The 27408-nt window shown below is 34.9% G+C and overlaps 1 protein-coding gene across 1 annotated transcript in view; it reads left to right on the forward strand.

Annotated features, from left to right (window-relative positions):
• FYTTD1 (forty-two-three domain containing 1) overlaps positions 1-26738 on the forward strand; it is a 33614-nt gene extending 6876 nt beyond the window's left edge. Inside the window, exons 3-9 of the mRNA XM_059920901.1 lie at positions 6465-6613; positions 13322-13434; positions 15183-15279; positions 15688-15749; positions 17267-17341; positions 22491-22617; positions 24280-26738. Of these exons, the coding sequence (XP_059776884.1) occupies positions 6465-6613; positions 13322-13434; positions 15183-15279; positions 15688-15749; positions 17267-17341; positions 22491-22617; positions 24280-24378 (722 nt within the window). The 3' untranslated portion in view covers positions 24379-26738. The remainder of the gene's footprint in view (positions 1-6464; positions 6614-13321; positions 13435-15182; positions 15280-15687; positions 15750-17266; positions 17342-22490; positions 22618-24279) is intronic.
• The last annotated feature ends 670 nt before the right edge of the window (positions 26739-27408 follow it).

Raw genomic sequence — 27408 nt, forward strand, 5'->3', positions numbered from 1 at the left:
ATCTAGTTTCCCTGACCAGGAGTCGAACCCGGGCCCCCTGCATTGGGAGTGTAGAGTTTTAACTGCTGGACCACCAGAGGAGTCCCTCAATAATTTATTTTTGACGGCTGAACAAATAAGTGAATAAAGTCTTCCTAATTCTGTACCTGAAATATAATTTAGTCATTCAATACATACTTGTACAAACAACCTAAATGTCTTTCAGGGATGGAATACTATACAACAGCAGTTCTCAAAGTGCTGTCCAGAGATCCTGGGGAATCCCCAAGACTCAAGGGGTTCACATGGTCAAAACTATTTTTATAATAATACTAAGACATTGTGTTTTCAGTCTTATTCTCTCATGAATGTACAGTGGACTTTCCAAAGTCTACACGACATGTGATAAATAAAACAGATTGGAAGCAGAAGCAGAAATGAGAATCTAGCTATCTCCTATTAAGCCACACACTAAAGAGATTTGCAAAAATGCAAATCAATGCTACTCTTCCTATTAGATATTTTTGTTTGTTTAGGAATACAGTAGTTATTTTTCATTAAAAATGTTATTTGCCCTACATGTTGTGAGTTTATTGTTGTTTTAATAAAATAACAAATAGTTTTTAAATGTCTTAGTTTTCATTTGTATTGTGGTAAATAACAGTAAACATAAACCCTATATATCAGAAATACCAGAAACACAAACTCTTTGGGGTCCTCAGTAATTTTTAAGAGTATAAAGAGGTCCTGAGACCAAAAAGTTTGAGAATGCTATTTCTTTTTGAGGTAGAAGAGACAGAGAAATAGTTGTATGCTGCTTTGAAAGGAGCCAGTAATATGATTGCATACACTCTGTGATATGATATTTCCCAGAAAATCCCTCAAATCTTCGTGTAAGTGATCAGACTACAGAAATTATTTAGGCAGCTTGATGTGTGTGTGAAAGAAATTCGTGAAGGGATTGGGCTAACGATTCAAAGGAAAGATGAAAATTCCTGTGTCTAGTTTTAGTTGTTCTCAACATTGGTTGCATCTGTGGAGCTTTATAAATTAGACTGATGCTCTGGCTGCACTCCATTGCTACTGAACCAGAATCTGCAGAAGTAGGGCCTGGGTTTTTTGTTTTTTTTTTTTTAAGCTCCATATGTCCTTCTGATACATGGCTAGTAGTGTTATACTGCTGTTCTAGTGGAGCTGAAAATGTGAAAGGACCTTCATAGAGGTAGTAGTTGAAGTAATGAGAATGAAGGTACTCTAGAAAGACGAGAACTTTCTAAAGGGGCTATATGGATGAAAACCAAGAAAAGACTATTGCATGAAACATGACAATGACAAGGTGAAAAATACAACCATTGCTAAAACTGAGATAGAGCTAATGAAGTTTGTTCAAAGATAGAAAAGGAGGAAGGAGGAAGGGATGATCTAGGCTTGTTAGAAGGTAGAGGATAAGAAGCCACTGGAAAGAAAGAAAGAAAGATGGTAGAACGGGTGATGAGTATGGGAACAATGACTATAACAGTCAGAAATAGAAGGCACCCAGGAATAGAATTCTATCCCATACTTGTCTCCTTTTATTCTTTTTTTTTTTTTAATTTTATTGAAGTATAGTTGATTTACAATGTTGTGTTAATTGCTTCTGTACAGCAAAGTGACTCAGTTATAGATGTATAAATTCTTTTTCATATTCTTTCCATTATGGTTTATTATAGGATATTGAATATAGTTCCCTGTGCTACACAGTAGGACCTTGTTGTTTATCCATCCTATATGTATATACTAGTTTGTATCTGCTAATCCCAAACTCCCAATCCTTCCCTCTCCCTCCCCTTTTATTCTTGCTAATGAGATTTTCTCATGAGTCTTTCTCATCTACGCCTCAAACTTTGGTATAATAATGGATTCCTCCTCTCTTTAAATTTTCTCTTTGTTCTACTAATTCATTCATTCTTTTGGAATACGTTCAAATTTCTTTGTTCCTTTCCCAGTCCCTTATCATGTTGTGTTTGAGTGTTGCCATAGCATCTGAAATGGTTTCACTGCCTTCTCTCTCTTTTTTCCATTCAGTATAAGATACTGCTTCTAGACTGATATAATCTGATCATGAATTCAGTGACCCCCCCCCCTCAGTTCCCTTTCAAGTATAGTCTTTTTTTTTTTCATCTTTATTGGCGTATAATTGGTTTACAATGGTGTGTTAGTTTCTGCTTTATAACAAAGTGAATCAGCTATGCATATACATATATCCCCATATCTCTTCCCTCTTGCATCTCCCTCCCTCCCACCCTCCCTATCCCACCCCTTTACGTGGTCACAAAGCACCGAGCTGATCTCCCTGTGCTATGCGGCTGCTTCCCACTAGCTATCTATTTTACATTTGGTAGTGTATATATGTCCATGCCTCTCTCTCACTTTGTCCCAGCTTAACCTTCCCCCTCCCCGTGACCTCAAGTCCATTCTCTAGTAGGTCTGTGTCATTCCCATCCTGCCCCTAGGTTCTTCATGACCATTTTTTTTTAGAGTCCATATATATGTGTTAGCATACAGTATTTGTTTTTCTCTTTCTGACTTACTTCACTCTGTATGACAGACTCTAGGTCCATCCACCTCACTACAAATAACTCAGTTTCGTTTCTTTTTATGGCTGAGTAATATTCCATTGTATACATGTGCCATATCTTCTTTATCCATTCATCTGTTGATGGACACTTAGGTTGCTTCCATGTCCTGGCTATTGTAAATAGAGCTGCAATGAACATTGTGGTACATGACTCTTTTTGAATTATGGTTTTTCAGAGTATATGCCCAGTAGTGGGATTGCTGGGTCATATGGTAGTTCTATTTTTAGTTTTTTAAGGAACGTCCATACTGTTCTCCATAGTGGCTCTATCAATTTACATTCCCACCAACAGTGCAAGAGGGGTCCCTTTTCTCCACACCCTCTCCAGCATTTACTGTTTGTAGATTTTTTTGATGATGGCCATTCTGACTGGTGTGAGGTGATACCTCATTGTAGTTTTCCATTCACTTCTTATCCTTTTCTCTAGACTGTCTCTCAAATCACTGTGGTTGCCCATGTCTTTGTACTTGTCACTTTATGCCTCTCTCCCTATTCACATCTTGCCTGTTTTGTAATACCTAGCTCAGAGCCTGCTTTTTCTGTCATAACTGTGTTTTTCTCTTTGGAAATGTACCATAGATTATATTCTGCCTTTTATTATTCTTTAATTTTTATATATAACAGTTTGGAAAATGTTCAATTTTTCGAGCCACACAAACTTGCACTTAGATCATGGCTCTGCCATTTTCTAACTGTGCCCTCTGGGTAGTCACTGTTCTTTGCCTCACTTTGCTCACTTGTAAAATTGAGATGTTAGCATCAATTTCATCAAGTGCTCATTTAAATTAAGGTACTCAGAACAGTGCCTAGCACAGTGGTAGCTGCTTCATTATTTAGTACAAATAAAAATAGCAAGTAGTTGTAGATTTAATTTGAATATACAGGTTTCCCCAACATGCTTAATCTTCGTTTGGTTGCAGTTCTAGAAGGGAATCACACATAGAGCAGCAATAATTTGATCCTAATATTTTAAAAAATTGTATCTTTATTGCTTTTTCGCTGATTATAAAAGTAATAAAATCAGCACCTTTAGTACTGAGGCAGAGCACCCAAAAAGGGAACAAATCTACAAGAACTCCCTACCACACTGAGTTGCCGTGCTGGTGGAATTCACTGGGAAGTGATCTATAGGGGTGATGCAGCTTTAATTCACTGGAGGATGAGCAGGGCCAGAATTAGAGTGATGCCTAGGACTAGATCTAGATAGATACCGAGGGCCTAAAATTTAAGGTGTCACTCATTCTCAGATTTTATGGCTTAGGCGCCTCTCTTGCCTCACCATAGTCTCAGCTTTCAGGGGAGGGATAGTGAGTGCCACTGGGTGTCCTGTGCCACAGGAACAAGCCTTGAGGTGCCCACTGGAACTTGGAAGAAAAGCTCCTTCTTTTTCTAGAGTCCCTCCAGTGCCCTCTGCTGACAAAGCTTAACATCGTGCCAGCTGATAAGAGAAATATTCCAGTAACAGAAGCGGGACAGTAAAGAGTGAATTGGGAGCTGAAAGGCAATAAATTGGTAAATGGTTCAACCATCATAACATAACAGGTTTTTCTAACTGTCTAGTTGAATTCTGGTTTCAAAGTAGGTGCACCACAGAAAAGCATTATGGAATTAGATAAATTCGACAGTGACATATACATGATTATGGCTTAAGAGATTCATCACACACAGTCCTGAGAAATCCTACAATAAACTATTTTAACTTTGTTTAGTTTGACTATGAAAGAGGTTGGTAGACCTGTTACCACATTGCAGGTGTATAGTATTATACAGGATTCTATTCTAAAGACATTCCCCCCCAAATTAGAATTAAGATAAGCATGCCCAATATCACAATTGTTACTTAGCATAGTTCTCTGGAATTTCTGGCCATTGCATTAAGAAGTAAAAGAATTTGAGGTATAATTATTGGAAGGAAAAAGATAGTATCATTTGTGGGTAATATGATTATCACTCAGAAATCCCAAGAAAATAATTTGAAAGACTATTAGAACTAATAAGTGAATTCAGTGGAATGGCTGATTAAAAGGTATTAATTAAAACCTCAGTAGCTTTCTGTAATCCCAGGAATGACAATATGAAGATTATTAATAGATAAGGGATCTTTTTTTCTGATTGACAACAAATGTATAAAATACTTAGTAATAAGCTTAATAAGAAATGTGCAGGACCTATGGGAGGAAAAGCTTGAAACTTTACGGAGCCAATTTAGTGACAAAAGAAGACTTGAATAATTGGAAAGACGTAACGTGTTCCTGAATATTGTAAAATATCAATTCTTGATAAATTAATTATAAATTTAAAGTAATTCTTCTATCAAAGCATCAAAGGAAACTAGAACTTGACCCTAGAAAACTGATTTATGAACATGATAGTTTGTGAATGGAAGAATACAAATAGTCAAAAAACCCATGGAAAGTGTTCATTATTACTAGTAAACTACCAAATACAAGTTGTTGTTTTTTTATCTCAAACACTAAGTGATAAAGATTAAAAAGAATAATATTCAAAGTTGTCAATGATACGGAAAAAGTGGCACCCTTATGTTCCTGGGAATATAAATAAATATAGTCGTTCTGGAGGGGATTTTTTACAATATGAATCAAAATCCTTTAGAATTTGCTTTACTCTTTGATACAGCATTTTGATCTTTGGAAATTTATATATTGAGGAAATATCATGGATGTGTATAAAAATGTTATCTGTAGTGTTATTGCAATGTTATTTATAATAGTGTAACATTAGAAGTAACTAAAATGATTAGTATGAATATTAAAGACATAGGATTAATATTCACAATACAGTGTTAATGTAGACTACAAAGTAGTATATGGAGTAGTGAAATATGGTTGCTGGAAGATTGACTCAGTCCATTTTCTGGACACATGGTACTACAAAATTGTGAATTACCTCATGCTATAGTCTTTTGAGTTGCTTAAAAACAGTTGAAACTAAAAGTGTTCATTTGAAATGTATGTATACAAGTAAAAGACTACAAAAATATAAAATGTTAGTAGTTGTTGTCTCTAAGTGGTGGGCTAATGGTGGTGGCTTTTATATTCTTATTTGTACTTTATATGTTTTTAAGATTTCTGTACTGAGCACGTTTACTTTTTCATAATTAGAAAATAAGTATTTAAATAGGTAAGATACATAATGGAAAAGCAAAGTCAGTAATGTCATATGCCGCAGAGATTAAAATATATATCCATTGGAGTTTACTGCAGACTTTAGCAAAAGCAGTTTGAATATAATAAGACTGAAAACAAAGAAGCCAGATTGCAACATCGTAAGGAAATAGGAGATGAGATAGTGAGTCCACTCTGGATCAGTGCCATCCAACAAATAAAGTGTGAGCCACATAATAATATATTTTATTTAATCCAGTACACCTAAAATATCATTCTAACATATGATTAATATAAAATTATTAATGAAATATTATACATTCTTTTGTTACATCTCAATTCAGACTAGTCATATTTCAAGTACTCAATAACCACATGTGGTTAGTGGCTACCATGCTGCACAGGGAAAGTTGAGACTGTTCTGTTTGTTGAGAAAGTAATGCCAAAGAGAGGATAGCTGGGAGGAAATGTGAGAATCCTCTAGTCCTTTGCAGTCCATTACAGCAGCAGAACCCTTTCCAATGCAGCTTATTGTCTCTTTAAAAATGAAATATTTTATGTAATTTTAAAGAAGTGTATAGAAATAGTAATATAATAATAACATAAGAAATATTATATGAATAATAATAAATGAAAAAAACTCTCATATCCTCCACCCTACTTAAGAAATAGAATATCCTGTGAACTGTGTGCCACTCACTTGCAGTCTTAGACTGATTTTTTTTTTTCCTCCTCTCCTACAGGTTTTGGTAAGAATAGTCTGAGCCATAGAGGAAGAGTGATGCCTGGAAAGAGACGTCCTTATGGAGTTATCACTGGCCTTGCAGCTAGGAAAGCAACTGGAATTCGAAAAGGAATTAGTCCTATGAATCGACCACCTCTAAGTGACAAGGTAGGTTGATGGCTGATCCTGAGTCGGAAACGCTTTTCCTTACAAATGAATCTGTATTCAAAACAGAAACAGACTTAAGAGACAAAGAAAACAAATTTACAGTTACCAAAGGGGATAGGAAGTGGGGAGGGATAAATTAGGAGTATGGGATTGACAGATACAAACTACTATACGTAAAATAGATAAGCAACAAGGATTTACTGTATTATCACGGAACTATATTCAGCATCTTGTAATAACCTATAATGGAAAATAATCTGAACTATATATATATTTATGACTGAATCACTTTGCTCTACACCTGAAATGAACACAATATGTAAATCAACCATACTTCAGTTAAAAAAAAAGAAACGCTTTTCCTTTGTTCGTACTAATATTTCTGTGAATGAGCTTGAGAGAGCATTTTATTTGAATATTTTGGGTTTTTTTAATATAGTACTTTGGGGCTTATATAAAAAATTCAACAATTAAATAAAAATTATTGTCATTCATGAAGAATACCTAAACTTCCACATTCTCAAATATAAAATTTTTTTACAGGTTCTTGACTTTACCGGTGTGTGTGTGTGTACAGTTTTTAACGGGATAGTGTGTGTCTGCAGTTTTTAACAGGTTATTGACATATAATTTTATACTATAAAATTCATTTGTTTTAAGTGTACAATTCAGTGAATTTTAGAAAATTTATAGAGTTGAACAATCATCACAATAATTAATTTTAGAACATTTCTATCACTCTAAAAAGAAATCTCAAGTCCATTCACAGTCATACCCTGTGATATGCCCCAGGCAACCACTAATCTACTTGCTGTAGATATTTTATAAATTTGCCTTTCTGGCATATTTCATATACAGGCATACCTTGTTTTATTGTACTTCACTTTATTGTGCTTCACAGATACTGCGTCTTTTTACAAATTGAAGATTTTTGGCAACCCTGCACTGAGCAAGTCTGTTGGTGCCGTTGTTCCAACAACATTTGCTCACTTTGTGTCTCTGTGTCACATTTTGGTAATTCTCGCAATATTTCAAACTCTTTCATTATTATATTTGTTATGGTGATCAGTGATCTTTGATGGTACTATTGCAAAAAGATCACAACTCGCTGAAGGCTGAGATGATGGGTAGCATTTTTTTAGCAATAAAGTATTTTTAGATTAAGGTATGTACGCTGTTTTTTTAGGCATAATGCTGTGGCACACTTAATAGACTACAGTATAGCATAAATATAAATTTTTATATGTAGTGGGAAACCAAAAATTCATGTGACTCACTTTATTGTGATATTTGCTTTATTGCAGTGGTCTGGAACCAAATCCCCAGTAACTCCAAGGTATGCCTGTAAATGGAATCATACAGTAGTATGTGGGCTGGCATTTAGCCATAATACTTTTGAGGTTCATGTTGTAGCATGTCTCGGTACTTCATCTCTTTTTATTAGTGAATAATATTTCATCGTATGGATATTTTGTTTACCCATTCACCAGTTGATGGATGACATTTTGGTTTTTTCCACTTTTTTGGGTATTGTGAATATGTTGCTGTGAACATTGCCTGTAAGTGTGTATGGACCCAGGTTTTCATTTCTCTTGGGTGGATACCTATCTCCCCTAGTTGATATTTTTAATTAGAGTTACAATTATTTACCCACCATAAATTAACTACTTTTCAAATCTTAACTGAATTTTTAATTACATCTCAATGAGTAATTTTTGAATTGGCTGTATAAAGCATTACTTAAAATAGTTTCACAAATGGTTTTTCTTTAACTTCTTATGTTTAGTAAGTCTGAGCCACCAAGGAATTTAATGTTCCACCCTGCTGTTTTTTAACCCCTTTCGTTTCTCTGATTATGAAAGTAATACGTATTTTAATACAAAAATTCAGGACATTCATTTCTTAAATTATCTCAAGTATCTGTATTCTGGTTAACCACAACTGTCTTCACCCCTTAAGTTTTCAATTCTGCTATCACCAGCAGCTATTCTCTAAAACTTTATTACAGAACTTGCTCCAGTAAAAATTTTAAGTTACCACATGTGGTAGTCTTTTGAGTTGTTTAAAAATAGTGAAAATTGAAAGAGAATGTGCTGAATGGTAAGATCCTTATATTCGAAGTTTGAATGATTTTGGAAAAGGTATGGTTTGAAATTTGCTGTTTCTTAAGAACTTTTCTCTCAACCTGAATACAGATTAATGTCTCAACAGAATCGACTGTGGTACTTGTGAAGCAGATCATTTTCTAGCAGTTTAGAAAATTTCTTTTTACATATAAGTAACTTACACCATCCTTTTCTATTCATTAAACAAATTACCTTACTTGTCCTTGAATTGCTGCATATACTTAGAAATTTTATACCTTAAAAAAAAGTCCTTTTTTTTTTTTTTTTTTTTTTACTGTGAATCTGTTTGGTTTATTTGGTAACACTCTTGCCCCCACTTTTCCCTGCTGTTGTTTTTGGAGTGTGTGGATGGAGCTTCCCAAAACAGGCTTCTTTGTGTCTCTAAGTAGGGGATGCTGTGGCCCAAAATAGGAAAAGTTTCACTGGCTGAGCCACTGATGTATCAGGGTCCCCCTTCCCACTGTCTCCTGGCCACTTGGTATCTGTCAGTAGGGGAGGGGAATCTCTTCCTGGGCTGGGCAATTTAAGGTGGGGCAGAGGGGACATGTCCTAGCTGGTGGTGCCTAGCTGCCAGGTGTCTTGCATGTAGATGGGGAGTCTCAGGTATGTGGGGATAAAGAACACTTTGTGGGACAGGTATTTCTTTGGCAGAATTGCCCTGGCTGCTACCAGCCAACTACCTAGTGTCCCTGGGTGAGGGGAGGGGAGTGTCAGTCCTGTGAGAAAAGAGAGCACTTCCCTTCACCACTTACTGTAATCAGGGGTCCTAATTGATACCACCTGCTGGTGCTGCTGGGCTCACCTGGTGTTGTCAGCAGGACTTCCATTCCATCCAGGGAGGAATGAGCCTATTTGGGCTGTCTTTTGCTAGTTTGGGATCCAGGAAATACTGGGCCACTCTCTTCTGTAGGGTGGGGGAGTGTAAGAAGCACTGTCACTATGTTGTTATTCTAATCACAAGGTCCATTCTCCAGGAAGTAGAGCTTAATTGCCCTCCCTAGGAGTATGAGCTACACTTACTAATTACTTTTAACAAACAGGATATGCAAAGAGAAAAATGGTTGATTTTGTAGTGGAGAAACCTGTCCAACACTACCTTTATCAAGGACCACGGTGGCGCCCAGGCCTCCGGGTTCTGGGACAGCAGCTGCTGGGGTGCCACCTCTGACTCCAGAGCAGGTGGAGGCTGCCAGCTCCACCACGGTTGCTGTTCTCCAGAGGGAGGATGCTGCCCGCAGCCCTGCAGGCCCCAGTTCCCGTGTGCCAGGAGCTGTCCAGTCTCCCCCCAGTGAGTCTCTGCACTGCGGTCTTCCAGCTTTTTACATATAAGTAACTTACACCATCCTTTTCTATTCATTAAACAAATTACTTTACTTGTCCTTGAATTGCTGCATATACTTAGAAATTTTATACCTTAAAAAAAAGTCCTGACCACAGTTAGACTTTTTGTTACGTTTTCTCTTCCTTTCCACAGTTTATATGAATTAGTGAGATTTTATTTCAATACAAATGTACATTTTCTTACCTATGAAGTGAATTACTAAGTGGGAAAGATAGCATACTCATTTACATTACTAGTATTTACTGAGAGAGCAAATGGCTGTGCCTGGAGGGGAATGGTTGTCTCTAAGAATGAATTTTCTTTTGTTTAGAGAAAGCTTAAAATATCTGCCAAGTAAAAGTTCGTAAGGGATTCTTCTACTGGAATATATAACCTTGTCAATGTCAATACTGTAACTTTTCTATTTTAGGTTCACAATTTCCTAAAACTGAGGGTATGTTATGTTTTGTAGAACTTTTAACTTGACTAATAATACTAAACCATTTAGTACTTCTGTGAACTTAAAAAATTTTTGTTGTTGCTGCATATATAGCAGTTATCGTCTGCTAATGGGTAGTTTTGATCTTTTGTCTGATTTTGACAGTTTATAAATACCTTATCTTCATACTATGGAATTCTGTTCAGCAATAAAAAAGGAATAAATGTTAATGCGCAAGACAGTGTGGATACATCTCAAAACATCACGCTAAGCAAAAGAACACAAACACAAAACACTATGTACTATGATTCTGTTTATTTGATATTGTAGAGAAGGCTAAACTATAGTGACAGATCAGTCATTGCCTGGGGTTAGAGTCAGGTGGGGGAAGGAAATTGACTGCAAGGGGGCACAGGGAAACTTTTAAGTGTGAGGGTACTGTTTTATATCTTGATTATGATATGGTTACATGATTACTTGTAATTACCCAACTTCATAAACTATACACTTAAAATTTTATTGTATGTAAATATTACTTTAATAAAATAGCATTAAAAATAAACTACCTTAATTTCCTTCCTTCAAGGAATAATTTTTTATCTCAAAATTCTGTAAGAAAAGCTTATCCTTAGATATTTTTTGTAAACACTTTTATACACATGTAACCTTAGATTCATGGAACACAAATTCCCCATATATTAATGGATTGTTAAAGTTCTTGCCCATATATTCATCATTTAACTCATGTTGACTGAATACTCAGTATGTCCTAGACGCAAGGGATTCTGCAGTAACTCAATAGAAAATCCCTGTCTTCATGGAGAACTCAAATAAATATTAAATAATTTATCACACAAATAACTATGTGATTATAATATGGCAGGTATTTTGAAGGAAAACAATGTGACAGTAGCATCATAGAAGGAACTTCTACATTTACCTATAAAATGAGCCTTGGTATTTTTATTAAAGACAAAATACAAAGCTCGGAATGGGCCATCATTAGTCTGATTTCATAGCATTTCTTCCGTACTCTTAATATTCTTTATTCCTCCATTTACTTCTTTTCCAAACGTTCATGAAAATGAAGACTATTGTAATTTTTGTGGTTTTTAGTCAATCGATATTTATGGGATACTTCTCATATTCTTTTCTTTTAAATTTTTATTGGAGTATAGTTGCTTTACAATGTTGTGTTAGTTTCTGCTGTACAATAAAGTGAATCAGTTACAGGTATACATATCTCCACTGTTTTTTAGATTTCCTTCCCGTTTAGGTCACCACAGATCATTGAGTAGAGGTCCCTGTGCTAAACAGTAGGTTCTCATTAGTTATCTATTTTATACTTAGTGGTGTATATATGTCAATCCCAATCTCCCAATTCGTCCCATTCCCCCCTTCCCCTCCTTGGTAACCATAAGTTTGTTCTCTACGTCTGTGACTCTATTTCTGCTTTGCCGATAAGTTCATCTGTACCATTCTTCTAGATTCCACATATAAGGGATATTATACGATGTTTGTTTTTCTCTTTCTGACTCACTTCACTCTGTATGACGGTCTCTGGGTCTATCCATGTCTCTGCAAATGGCACTATTTTGTTCCATTTAATGGTTGAGTAATATTCTATTATATATATATATACCACATCTTCTTTATCCATTCCTCTGTCAATGGACATTTAGGTGCTTCCATGTCCTGGCTATTGTAAATAGAGCTGCAGTGAACATTGTGGTACATGACTCTTTTTGAATTATGGTTTTCTCAGGGTATATACCCGGTAGTGGGATTGCTGGGTCGTATGGTAGTTCTATTTTTCGTTTTTTAAGGAACCTCCATACTGTTCTCCATAGTGGCTGTATCAATTTACATTCCCACCAACAGTGCAGGAGGGTTCCCTTTTCTCCACACCCTCTCCAGCATTTATTTTGTGTAGATTTTTTGATGATGGCCATTCTGACTGGTGTGAGGTGATACCTCATTGTAGTTTTGATTTGCATTTCTCTAATAATTTGTGATGTTGAGCATCTTTTCATGTGCTTTTTGGCCATCTGTATGTCTTCTTTGGAGAATGTCTATTTAGATCTTCCCCCCATTTATTGATTGGGTTATTTTTTTGATATTGAGCTGCATGAGCTGTTCGTGTATTTTGGAGATTAATCCCTTGTCAGATTCTCAAAATATAAGAGAATCCAGATTAAATAAAAGATATAGTCCATATTGTCAGAGACTTTAGAAGTCTTCATGGGAAATATGGAAACCTGAATTAGGCTTTAATGATGGACTGAATTTATATATGTAGAGAGAGAAAAAATGGACATTTCATGTGCTTATTTTCTATGACATTGAATTTTCTTAATTCTTGTTTTTCTACTCAGACTTTTTTGCTATCACAACCTCCCTTTTTCCTTCTCACACATTTGTTTTGGATCTTGGCTCTCTTATCTCTTCACTTGATATCAAAATCATATTTATATAAAAGATTCCCTAATTTACATTTCTGGCTCTCTACAGGGTTCTTCTCTTGAGCTCCAGAACCATGTTTCCTCATCACCTGTGCATCCCTCAGAATACCTCAAACTGAACATAACCAAAATAGAAAAAAATTCATTCTTCTGTTTGAATTCTTCTTTTGTTGCAAGTATTTTAAGTATAATGTAGTTATCTTTTTCGTCACTTAGACAGGAAATATTCAAGTTGTTTTAGCACAACCTGTACATCTAAGCAGTGGTCAGTCCCTGTCCATTCTGCCTCAGAAATGTTTATTGTAGTAGGGTATAGAGCAAAAAGCAATCTAATTAACATAGTTTCTTGCCTTCTGAAAGAATATAGAGCGATATTTTCCAGCGTTAAAAAGGAAGGCAAACCTTCTGAGACAAAATGAAGTACAGAGAAAACCAGTTGCAGCTCTCAAGAGACCTAACCAGTTAAATAGAAAGTAAGTACTCAAATATAAGACAATGTTATGTTATACATCATAAATAAAGATGGACTTCTTGCACTGAGAGTTCAAAGGAATGAATTTGCAGTGATGTTTGTAGGTATCGGGTCATTTTCAAGACAGATATTTGGGATATCTGTTTGAAAATCCAATATGGAAGTATTCAGTAATAGCTTGCTTATCTCTTAGAACCAGTGTAATTGATGAATTTAACTGATTGTAAACGTTTTAAAAAAGCATAACTCTGTGTCTTTCTCTCTCGACATATAGAGTAAAATTGCAAAAGGTGATCGTTTTGGTAAAAACACCTCTTTCAGAATTATTCAAAATTGAGAATTCTGAAAGCTGAATTTGTTATATAGTCTCAATGGCTCTTAATAAAACAGTGTATGTTATTTGTGGGAAAAGCAAACCTGAAAGAATTTTGCATGAAAGCTTCGTAAGCTGAAATTATTTTTCTTTTAATTTAAAAAAGATATAACAGGGCTTCCCTGGTGGCTCAGTGGTTAAGACTCCACGCTGTCAATGCAGGGGACCCGGGTTTGATCCCTGGTCAGGGAACTAGATCCCATATGCATGCCGCAACTAAGAGTTTGCATGCCACAACTAAGGAGCCTGCCTGCTGCAACTAAGGAGCCCACCTGCTGCAACTAAGACCAGGCACAACCAAATAAATAAATTTAAAAAAAGTATAACAAAACTTAAAAATTGTGGCCTATCGTTATGGTATTCTGTTCTCTGTAAGGATAAAGTAATTGACAGGCTGTGAAGTTTTCTTATTATTTCAGTTACAAATGCCTTTTATTCATCTTTTATAGAAGATAATTCAAAGCAAAAAAACCCTGAAATGAAGTTTTTGTATAAGTGGAATGGCTACAATTGCAGCTTTATTCAACTATCATCTCTTTTTCTTTTGGGAATTATTTGGGAGTACTTTTTTGGAAAAGGGAAACTTCTCAAATAAGAGCTTGTCAATTACATGAGCCATTAATGAGCGCATGTTAATTGGGCTGGCAGGGAAATTTTGCATTTGAGCCTCTATAAGATTGTAGGTAAGATTAGGTGACCTGTTAAACATTTATTTATAAAAATAAATAAGTAGACAGAAATGAAAATTTGTTTTCTCATGTTTTACCAACTTTCTATAGAAACCAGAAAGGAATTGGTGAAAGTCAAGTCAAACATATAATTAAGATAACAATGTTCTAAGCAGGAGAGAGCAAACAGTGGAATAGTGTAAGGTTCTGTGTGATTTATATTAATATATGAAGGTTTCTGAGTGAAGGAGAGAAAATTGGAGAAGATGTTATATTTCAAGATTTTCTCTTCATTTTTAGTTTTCAGCAGTTTGACCATGATGTGCCTAGGTGTGCTTTTCTTTGTACTAATCCTGTTAATAAATCTGTACATTTATGTCTTTTACCAAATTTAGAAAGTAGCATTAAAAATGTTATTTCAGTGTCTTCAGAAGAGACCTTATATGTCAGAATATTAAACAGTTGAATATTTGTAAGATAAATTAGGTCAGAATTAACCACATTGTTATGTAGTCTGCTACAGAGGGAGGTATTTGTAAATCAGATCTCAATAGCTTCATGTAAACAAGGGTATAATTCAGAGTCTTTGTGTTTAGTGTACCTCAGATTTTCATCCTATGAATTTAAATATTTTTGCTTATCTTTTCAAGATGTTTGAAAGTTGTTAAGTGGCCCACACTATTCATGGTGTATGTGTTTTTGTTGCAGAAATAACATTCCAGCCAATTTTACCCGGAGTGGAAATAAATTAAGTCATCAGAAAGACACTCGTCAGGCAACTTTTCTTTTCAGGAGAGGCCTGAAGGTATAAAAAACCCTTGGTAGTGTTTTCTTTTTACCCAAACAAAGGATCCTGAACATCCACCTTTAGTAATCCTCTATCATAGACATGGCCCAAGATTGAGGTAGGGTTTGGGTTTAGAATATGGAGAACATGACATTAGATTAATTTCTTTTTTTGTTTTCTATTTTCTCTTTTGTTGTCCTCAGTGGCAGTGTCTTATAAGAATTTAACATGTTATTTAGGAATAAACTTGTTTTTACTGCTAGTTCTGATACAGGAACCCGAACAAAGAGGTGTTGTCAGAATAGGCACATGCCCCTCTCCTGCATTCACACACCACACTGGGTTATAAAGTTACAGAGCAGGGTAGCTCTTTGGATTCAAATCCTCTGCTTTCTATGGGATCTACTGCTTTTTTTTTCCCTTCAGGTTCAGGCCCAGTTGAACTCAGAACAACTGCTAGACGATGTAGTAGCAAAGAGAACTCGTCAGTAAGTTTCAATTTGTTTTTCAAGATGTCATTTCAAAACTCCCAGAATAGTAGTGACCCAAATTACTTTGTACCCAAGTCTAAAAGAAATTAAATGAGAAGTGAATTAACCATTGAGCCTGAAATAAATAAATCCTATGTTGTTTTTGTTGTTTTTTCCCCAAAAACCTTTTTCATTTTCACATGTCAGTGTTATAACTTTTAGCACCAAATACATTACTCTGTATTTTAAATTTTTTCTTGCCTGTTTATTCCTTTTTAATGAAATAGCTCTTTATTTTCTTATAACTACTTTCATACAAATGAACCAATTCAGGGAATAAATAGAAGAAAATCCAGTAGCGCTTTTAGAAAATTTACAGATTTTTAAAAACAATAGGATGTTTTCTTTTCACATATTGTGTTTTTCTCCTTACCCCATGAAGGATTTTTTCAAGAATGTATTTTTGTCTGTTAGAATTGCACTCCCCAAGTGTGAGTTGTAACACTCCATCAATATAATCAGGTTTTAAAATTAAATCATTTAAAATTATGGCTACTTCTGTGAAAACAAAGCATATAAAACATGATCATGGTCCAGATATGATGCCATCTATAATGGGCATGATTTTGAGCAATTGGCGTGTCAGAAAGGCAACTATTTAAACTTGACGCTGGCAATATTCTTTTGCACAGGAGTCAGGCATTGGAAACCAAAAGGAAGGAAATAATAATCATGACCTATTTGCTTCTGCAATAAACAGTATTTACATAATTGTAATAATGTAAATGCGGCTTATTTGTTTTGAACTTTAAGAATCAATCTATAGAACAAAGCACAAAATACTTAATTTGGTAACAGTGTGATATAAATGTCAGATTTTGGCCAACATAAATCTAAAAGTAAAGCTGATAAAAAGTGAGAGGTACAAAATGAGTGAAGAGGTGGAGGGAAGGAATTAGAGATGCTACTGTCCTTTTATACAAAGTGGGTAGGGGATAATGTCAAGAGACACTACTAAAAAAAGAGATTTTAGTATATTTAAAGTTATAATGGAAGTAAAATAGTGATATAGCCATCAAAACGTTTAGAGGTAGGAAGAGAAACTAGAGGATAGTGTAATGAGCTGAATCCTTACCATAGCAAGATAGTATTACATACGCATTTTGTTTAGTGAACTGGAGGTAACTAACTAGCAAGCAGGAAAAACAGGAAAGGTTAAAAGTGCTGCCTCTGGGGAGCAGAAAGGGAGAATAGTGGGGTAAAGGACTGTTGTTTCTTATTAGAAGCCTTTCTGTATTATTTGATTTTTTTATGTGCATATATTTGTTACACTGAAAAATATTTAATAAATTCAGGTGTCTAGTTCTTACACCCAAGATGCTGATTAATTATATCATGGTGGGGCCCAGGTGTCTGTATTTCCTAAAAAACTAAGAAAAAGTAATGGCTACTTTAAAATGTATGTTTTAATGTGGAATACACTATAGGATTCATAAACTGTCATTTTAATGAAATTTTTGGTTTTTTGAAACTAGATGGCGGACTTCCACCACAAATGGAGGAATTTTGACTGTATCCATTGATAATCCAGGAGCAGTGCAGTGCCCAGTGTAAGTCTTTTTTTTATTTTGCGAAAACTATAACTTCTCTATATAAGATAATAAAAAAATATTTGACTTCTCTTCAGAGTATGATGTTCACGTTAGGATAAACTGAGACAGGGTAAAAGTAATACTTGTGGTATAAAGTGGAAATAGTATAATATACAATTAAAGGTAGGGGATTCCCTGGTGGTCCAGAGGTTAGGGCTCAGCAGGCGCTTTCACTGCTGAGGCCCAGGTTCAATCCTTGGTCAGGTGGAGAACTAAGATCCCTCAAGCTGCACAGCATGGCCCAAAAAAAAAACAAACAAAAAAATCAAAAATAACAAAAAAAAGTTAAAAGTAAAAGCTCCCTGATTCCTGGTTCTACAGCTCCAAAGTAACCACTTTTAACAATTTCATATATTTATTTAAAAAATGTCGTGCCCATATAACATACTGTGTACATCTATTTCTTGTGTATAGTCATAAATGAGAATACCATGCATACTTGCTCCCTTCTCCCCCTCCCCCCAGTATGCTTTGGACTTCTTTACTTTTCATTACATACAGATCTACCTTCTTTTTAAAGGCTTCATAATGTATTCTTTTATCTAGATGACCTTAATTTAGTTAACCATTCCGTTATATTTATTGCATTATAAACTTTCTAGGTTGAAGCTGGAAGTGATGTTGCCTAGGGGATGGGGGGTGAACTGAACCCCAATTTGACAGGCAAGATGTGAGACTTAAAGCACAGGGCCAGAGGTCAAGGATGCATTTCAAGAAAGTTCTAAAACCATATCATCAAATTCAACCTGATAGTTGACCTAGCCATAGACCAGACCATAACTGGCACTCTTAAATTTTTCCCATCAAAAAGTATCAGGAATGAAAATCTAAGCTCTATACTTGAAATTTAAAGAAAGTCCTGTATCAGCCAGTAGTCTAGCAGATTGGCTAGTTTCTTGGAAATTCATGCAGACGTACTCAGTCTTCTAACACAGCAGAGGAAAATATCTCTGTGTTGATATTTTTCACATTATGTGTGTGGCCCATTAGTAGGTTATGAAGTCAGTTCTGTGAGATGTGATGAACATTTTAAAAAGAAAATAAAATAATAAAAATTTTTTTCAACTTTCTAGGTTTATGGAGTTTTGTTTTTAACTATCTAACCATTTTAATGATTGAAATGAAAACCTAGGATGATTCTCTAAGATTTTAGAGGTTGCTTTATTTTAGTAGAAGATCAAGACTTGGAAATCACCAATCCTTCCAAATTGTTGAAAAGTTTGTAGTTCTACTTACAGAGGTATTCTGTGAGTGATTTATAAATTTTAGTCTCTAGATTAGTCAGTCAAGAACCAAGTATTTTTTTGAATTCAGCAAGGTTGCAGGATACAAGATTAATATACAGAAATCTGCTGTGTTTCTATACACTATAATGAAAATCAGAAAGAGAAAGTTAAAGAAAAAAAAAATTCCCATTTAAAATTGCATTTAAAAAATACCTAGGAATAAACTTAACCAAGGAGGTGAAGGACCTATATGCTGAAAACTATAAAATGTTGATGAAGGAAATTGAAGATTATTCAAAGAAATGGAAAGATAATCCCATGCTCTTGGATTGGAAGAATTAATATTATTAAAATGACCATATTAGCGAAAGCAATCTACAGGTTTAATGCAATCCCTATCAAAATACCCAGGACATTTTCCACAGAACTAAAACAAACAATCTTAAAATTTATATAGAACCCTGAAAGACCCCAAATTACCAAAGCAACTTCTGAGGAAAAAAGAACAAAGCTGGAGGTATGACCCTACCAGACTTAAGACTATACTACAATACTACAATAGTCAAAACAGCATGATATTGGCACAAAAAAGGCCACATAGATCAATGGGTCAGAATAGAGAGAAATAAAAGCCATGTACGTATGGTCCATTAATCTATGACAAAGGAGGTAAGAATGTACAAAGGAGGTAAGAATGTGCAATGGAGAAAAGACAGTCTCTTCAGCAAGTGGTGCTGGGAAAACTGGACAGCCACATGTAAAACAATGAAATTAGAACATTCCCTCACACCATATACAAAAATAAACTCATAATGGTCTAAAGACCTAAATGTAAGACATGAAACAATAAAACTCGTAGAAGAGAAAAAAGGCGAAACACCCTGACATAAATCATAGCAGTATTTTCTTGCATCAGTCTCCCAAGCCAAAAGAAATAAGAACAAAAGTAAACAAATGGGACCTAATTAAACTTAAAAGCTTTTGCACAGCAAAGGAAACCATAAATAAGATGAAAAGACAACCCTCAGAATGGGAGAAAATATTTGCAAACAAAGCAACTGACAAAGGATTAATGTCCAAAATACACAAGCAGCTCATGCAGCTCAATATCAAAAAAACAACCCAATCCAGAAGACCTAAATAGACATTTCTCCAAAGAAGATAAACAGATTGCCAACAAACACATGAAAGGATGCTCAAGATCACTAATCATTAGAGAAATGCAAATCAAAACTACAATGAGGTATCACCTCACACCAGTCAGAATGGCCATCATCAAAAAATCTACAAACAGTAAATGCTGGAGAGGGTGTGGAGAAAAGGAAACCCTCTTGCACTGTTGGTGGGAATGTAAATTGTTACAGCCACTATGGAGAACAGTATGGCAGTTCCTTAAAAAACTAAAAATAGAACTACCATATGACCCAGCAATCCCACTACTGGGCATATGCCCTGAGAAAACCATAATTCAAAAAGAGTCATGTACCACAATGTTCATTGCAGCTCTATTTACAATAGCCGGGACATGGAAGCCACCTAAGTGTCCATTGACAGATGAATGGATACAGAAGATGTGGCACATACATACAATGGAATATTACTGAGCCATAAAAAGAAACGAAATTGAGTTATTTGTAGTGAGGTGGTTGGACCTAGAGACTGTCATACAGAGTAAAGTAAGTCAGAAAGAGAAAAACAAATACCATATGATAACACATATATATGGAATCTTTAAAAAAAAGTGGTTCTGAAGAACCTAGGGGCAGGACAGGAGTAAAGATGCAGACCTAGAGAATGGACTGGAGAACACGGGGAGGGGGAAGGGTAAGCTGGGATGAAGTGACAGAGTGGCATGGACATATATACACTACCAAATGTAAAATAGATGACTAGTGGGAAGCAGCTGCATAGCACAGGGAGATCAGCTCGGTGCTTTGTGTCCACCCAGAGGGGTGGGATACGGAGGCTGGGAGGGAGACGCAAGAGGGAGGAGATAAGGGGATATATGTATATGTATAGCTGATTCACTTTGTTATAAAGCAGAAACTAACACACCATTGTAAAGCAATTATACTCCAATAAAGATGTTTAAAAAAAACTCATAATGGTCTTTAGACCATTTTATTGTTAAATATAAGACATGAAACATTAAAACTTCTAGAAGAGAAAAAAGGGGAAACACCCTGACATAAATCATAGCAGTATTTTCTTGGATCAGTCCTCCAAGCCCAAAGAAATAAGAACAAAAATAAACAAATGGGACCTAATTAAACTTAAAAGCTTTTGCACAGCAAAGGAAGCCATCAACAAAATCAAAAGACAACCTACAGAATGCAAGAAAATATTTGCAAATGATGTGACTGACAACAGGTTAATATCCAAAATATACAAACAGTTCATACAACTCAATATCAAGAAAACAAACAATCCAGTCAAAAGGTGGGCAGAAGACCTGCATAGACATTTTTCCAAAGAAGGCATACAGATGGCTAACAGGCATATGAAAAGATGCTCAACAGTGCTAATTATTAGAGAAATGCAAATCAGAACTTCAATGAGGTATCACTTCACCTGTCAGAATGGCTGTCATCAAAAAGTCTACAAATAACAAATGTCGGAGAGGATGTGGAGAAAAGGAAACCGTTGTGATACTGTTGGTGAGAATGTAAATTTGTGCATCCACTGTGGAAAACAGTATAGAGGTTTCTTAAAAACTAAAAATAGGTACTTCCCTGGTGGGCCCGTGGTTAAGAATCTGCCTTCCAATTGCAGGGGACGTGGGTTTGATCCCTGGTCAGGGAACTAAGATCCCACATGCTGTGGGGCAGCTAAGCCCGAGCACACTGCAACTACTGAGCACGTGAGCCACGACTAGAGAGCCCGCGTGCCGCAACTAGAAAGCCCACCCACTCTGGAGCCCACACACCACAACTAGAGAGAGAAGCCCACACACTGCAGCAAAAGATCCCATGTGCCGTGGTGAAGATCCCGCATGCTGCAACTAAGACCCGATGCAGCCAAAAATAAAATAAATTAAAAAAAAAAAAAAACTAAACTAAAAATAGAACTACCATATCCAGCAGTTCCACTCCTGGGTAGATAGCTGGAAAAAACGAAAACACTAAATCAAAAAGATAATGTTCATCATCCCAATGTTCATAACAGCACTATTTACAGTAGTCAAGACATGGAAGCAACCTAAGTATCCATCAAGAGATGAATGGATAAAGAAGATGTGGTGTGTATATATATATATATATATATATGTATGTATATATGTATACATACGTGTATGTATGTATATATGTATACAATGGAATATTAGCCATAAAAAAGAATGAAATACTGTTATTTGCAGCAACCTGGATGGACCTAGAGAATGTTATGCTTAGTGAAATAAGTCAGAGAAAGACAAATACTCTATGATATCACTTATATGTGGAATCTATTATAAAAAAATAATACAAATGAATGTATATGCAATGCAGAAACAGACTCAAAACGGGAGAGGGAAGGGAGAAGGAACAAATTAGGTGTTTGGGATTAATGTACAAATTACTATATATTAAATAAGCAATGAGGATTTACTGTGTAGCACAGGGAATTATACCCATTATCTTGTAACAACCTATAATGGAATATAATCTGCAAATACTGAATCACTGTGCTCTACACCCAAAACTAACACAATATTGTAAATAACTATACTTTAAAAAATAAAAAGAACCAGTTTTTTGGGGTTTTTTTTCTTTTGAGAATGTAAATAAAGTAGCCTTCATACATTTGAACATGTGTACAAGTCAAGATGTCTTATGTACAAAATGATTTATTTTTCTTCTTTTGATTGTTAAACTGGTCTCTTTTTAATTTTTTTCTGGTAGAACTCAGAAACCACGATTAACTCGTACTGCTGTGCCCTCATTCTTGACAAAACGGGAGCAATCTGATGTAAAGAAAGTTCCTAAAGGTGTCCCCCTTCAATTTGACATAAATAGTGTTGGAAAACAGGTAAATTTTTTTTCCCTGTATTTCTCTGGGCTGTTCACTGAAAACATTTTAATTAACAAAACAAATGTTGTATAATGAATTAAATAGGATGTCCTAATGCTCCTCAACCCCAGGAAACCACTGGTCTATCTATTTTCTGTCTCTGGATTTGCCTCTTTCGGACATTTCATGTGAATAGGATCATATAATATGTGAACTTTTGTGATGGGCTTCTTTCAGTTAGCATAGTGTTTTCATGGTTTATCCATAATGAATATCAGGGTTTTTTTTTTTATTGTTGAATAACATTCTACCATATGTATATACTATATTTTATTTATCAGTTGATGGACATTTGGATTGTTTCCATTCTTTGTCTACTGTGAATAATGCTCTTCTGAACATTCATGTACATATGCTCACACAAAAACCTGTACATTCACATACATTTGTGTGTTTGTATATGAGTATATGTTTTTATTTCTCCTTGGTAAATACCTAAGAGTGGATTGCTAGTTCATATTGTAATTCTGTGTTTAACCTTTGAGGAAGTACCAGATTGTTTTCTGGAGAAGTAGCTGCAGAACCATTCCTACCGGCATGTAAGAGGGTTCTAAATATTTCCATGTCCTTGCCAACATTTGTTATTATCTGTCGTTTGATTTTAGACATTCAGATGCAGGTGAAGTGGTATATCTCACCATGGTTTTGACAGTTTTTGTATTAACCTTGTATCTTGTAATCTTGCTAAAATTCACTTACTACTTTTAGTAATTTTATAGATTACTTAGGATTTTAGAGTTTCTTTCCAATCTTTAAACCTTTTCTTTTTCTTCTGTATTATAATGGCTAGGACCTTCAGTTCTGTGTTGAGAGCACGTTTGCTTGCCTTGTTCCCAGGCTTGAGGAGAAAGCATTAAGTTTTTCACCATTAAGCATGATGTTAGCAGTAGGTTGTTTTTATCAGATTGAGGAAGTTCCCTTCTATTTGTAATTTGCTGAGAATTTTTATTTGTTGCATTTTGTCAAATTTTTTATGTGTGTCCATTGACATAAGAATCTTTGGAACTGAAGGTAAGAATTTCTGTATGGAAGGAAATTCGACCAAATTTATTTTGCTGATTTTTATTTTATTTTGTCACTTGTTACTTTCCTTTCAGAAATGAAGTATAATTGGGGTGCTTTTTCTGCTATTAATCAAAACCAGATTTTGATTTGAATTTGATTTAAATATCTGTAATGAACTCAGAAATTCAAGAAAATTTGTTTCAAAATATTCACAAATCTAAATAACTTTTATCAGAGGTATCACTAGAGTTGGTGGCAGTGTTTGCAGACTCTAAAAATAATTCAGATAGAGAAATCTTTGGGTATATAACTTGTAAGCATTACAGCATATGTGTTTTATATAGTACATAATATTATAATGGTTAGGAGATAGGGTTTCTGAGTCAGTTTCAATACTAAAGCTGCAAGTAGGCAACTTAACTAACTTCTCTAAACTTCACTAAATTCACCTATTTCGTATGGTGTTTGTTAGAATTAAAGGAGTTCATACATACAAATATTCAGGAAATGTTAGCTGATTTTACTATGAATCACCATTATGATCACATTATTGTTCCAAAGCAAATGTGGCTTACAGTCAAGTTGTTAATTTTTGTTTTGTTTCATTTTCTCTAGACAGGGATGACTTTGAATGAGCGATTTGGGATCCTGAAGGAACAAAGAGCCACTCTCACTTTCAACAAAGGAGGAAGCCGCTTTGTAACTGTGGGATAGGTCCCATGTCAAAGGGACTTTGGAGTGATGACTCTTTTAAAAATCGAATTCTTTGAAGAGTTCATCACAGAAATTCAAGAAACTTTATTTCAAAATATTCACAAGGCTAAATAACTCTTATTTTTTATTTTTGAAGTTGTTTTTTATTTTAACATGTATAAATAATGCCCTGAAAGAATAACAGGGACTATACCTATATGTTCTTAAAGATTTCATGGTTGGCCCAGACAGAACAATTCTCTATTTGACTTCTTTGGTTTCTCATGCAGCAGAAAGAAGGCGGAAAGATAGAAATTGATTATTTTTATGATAGTGGTATTTAGGATCTCATCGCCTTTGCCCAGTTTTTTACACTTTGCCATGGTAAATCTTGGTCTTCAAGATTTGAAGTAGGTCCCTTTGTTGCTGTCACTTATTCTTTAATAGTGTTGATGTAATAAGTGCAATTGACTTTTCTTCACTAGGGATATAAAAAAATTATTAGAATTCCAGTTTGGGGGTTTAAGATTTATGGGAATATCTAAACTTGGTTCATTTTTCAAATAACGTTAGGTTAATCCTCCAGAGTTTAAGGATTAAGTAAATTAAGGATTAAGTAAATCCTTAATGCTGAACTTTTAACAAGAAATGTGACTCTAGGCATAGGCTCAGTTTAAAATGTTAGTCTTTTTAGTGTTTGAAAGCTATAAATGGGTGTTTACAAGGTTATCTGATAGAGCCTCCTTGGAGGAAAGTCCAGTGTAAAAATCTGATAATTTGTGTTTAGGAAATGAAGAAAGCATGAGAGGAAGTAGCAGGTGGAAGACAGGTAACTGAGGAGAAAAACTTTAAAACCTAAGTCACAGGTATACTGTTTGGATTTAGTGTAGTCTTGAGTCTAGTGTCCACAAAGAATTCTTCAAATGATATTTAGAATAATTATACTTTTAAGATGGATTGAGTCCCTTAGATATTTTGATAGTATAATTAGCCATAAAGCCCTAGACTTCTTTTTAGGAAAGTTAAACTTTAAGTTTGCTAAATTAAACAGTATACAGCTCTAAAAATAAAAATGTACTTGTATATGTCACCAGGTAAAAAGTGCAAAATGATAATAGAGTTACATTATAACCTTGTACCTTTGCTTCTGATTTCTTGTATAAAGTTCAGGCATTTATGGTGAGAAGAGGGTTTTCCCCCCACACTCTGGAGGGTTAGGAGGAGTTAGTTTGTTGTGCCAAGCTAGTGCTAAACGTCCTTAGATGGTTGTAAATTATAAGTTAGGGTATAATGCCAAAACGCAGCAAAATAGACTACACGTTACAAGTTTGGTCATTTTGAAGCTTAACTTTTTGGTTTGCTATAATGATGAAACCTCTAAGTAGGTGTTAGTTTCCAAACAGTGTATTATTAGTGTTGATTTTCCCTGTTAAAAAAACACAAAACATTAAGTTATGGCTCCTGCCTGCTTTGTGGTGTATACTAGACTTCATTGTTGTCTCTCATGCCCCTTGGGTTACTTGGTTTATGCTAGCCACGGAAAGCTATCAATAACAGTTTCCTGCTTATACCAAAGAATTAAATCTGATCCTTAATATCTGGTATTTTGCTTGTAAGTCTACTGATAAGGGATTATTGGAAGCCAGTCATACAATTTGAAAGTAAACTCTAGTCACTCCATAGGCGGAGGACTCATTGCAAAACGTTTTTGCAAGTATGAATGCTTAGATTCGATCCATGAACAATACATTTTAGACTGGTTGAGAATTACTGGTAACTTATTTTGAAGCAAAGGAAAAACAACTGAGCACGAGTTTGCTGTCTTTAGAACAGTTTGTGAAAATATGGTATAAAGATGTTTTCGTTTTCTTGTTATTTTAAATATTATTGTACAGAGCTATTATTAATGCCTTTTTTTAATCTTAAAAATTGCCCCAAATATTGATATTAAGTGCATCAAACAAAGTGTCTTTGGTATATTAAACTTTTGCTCTTCATGCATCTGTAATTCATTTTCTTTTTAAATACAGAATCTTGCCTTTGTTACAGCCAAATTAAAATTCTTGAGTGCTAACATGTTGTATATAAACAAAAGAATATGCTTTTTTGGAGGAAAATTTTCCCTTCTTGGAATGTGGTTATAATTATCCTTTTTCAGTTCTTAAAGCTTTTTTTTGGTTTTTTTTTTTAACAGGATGCAACTTAAATTTCCCTTTGCATCAAGGTGTATCCAAAACATTGATGCAGTGCATCACAAAATGAAAGTTTATATTTAATGAGGAGATGCTTTACACTGTACTTTTTGGCATTTTTTGGAAAAGTTGCATTTAGATTTATTCTGAAGCTGTTCATTTTTAACAAATAAAATATTACAGGTCTCACATGGTTTATTCTTAGCTATGAAGATTGAGTTGTGGTTTTTAGATTGTTCTGTGTTACAAAGAAGTTTGTAATGACTATAATTTTTAGGGTTTGAAAAGCTACCTACCAATTAAATTGGTAAATCAATCTAGACTCATATTGACCTCCCACTAACTACCTTTTGACTATTTCATTCATAGCTCCAACAGGAAGTAGCCAGGAGGAGTTAGAATAGAGAATCGAATTTACTTAGAATGCAGTATATTAGGCTAAATGAGCCTTTAGAGATCATCCAGCTTAACCCCTCTTTTTACATCTTGGTTCAGTGAGACCCAACTTTTCAAGACTTGTGTGTGGTAGAGTCACTTTTTAAGCTCAGATCTTTTAATTATCAGTTCATAATAAACTTCCTGTGAATTGAACACCCACAGAAAGTAGTGGAATTGTTTGTGGCTTGTCAGATATCTAAGAATTGGTAGTAGCCATGCTTTAGCCTTTGTAGCACTGTAAGTAAATATACTCTGCCAGTGATGATTATGAGATTTCATCACTTTGGTATTCCAGTTAGGTAGACCTATTAGAAAAGGCCAGTGCTCCTAATCAAACATTATGTATTTTTTTCTAATAGGCATAAACTTCGCCACAATTTTAATTTATAAGCAAATCATAAAATACTTCTAAGTACGAAGA

Source organism: Balaenoptera ricei, chromosome 4 (assembly GCF_028023285.1).
Source record: "Balaenoptera ricei isolate mBalRic1 chromosome 4, mBalRic1.hap2, whole genome shotgun sequence".
In the NCBI taxonomy this organism is placed as follows: Eukaryota; Metazoa; Chordata; class Mammalia; order Artiodactyla; family Balaenopteridae; genus Balaenoptera; species Balaenoptera ricei.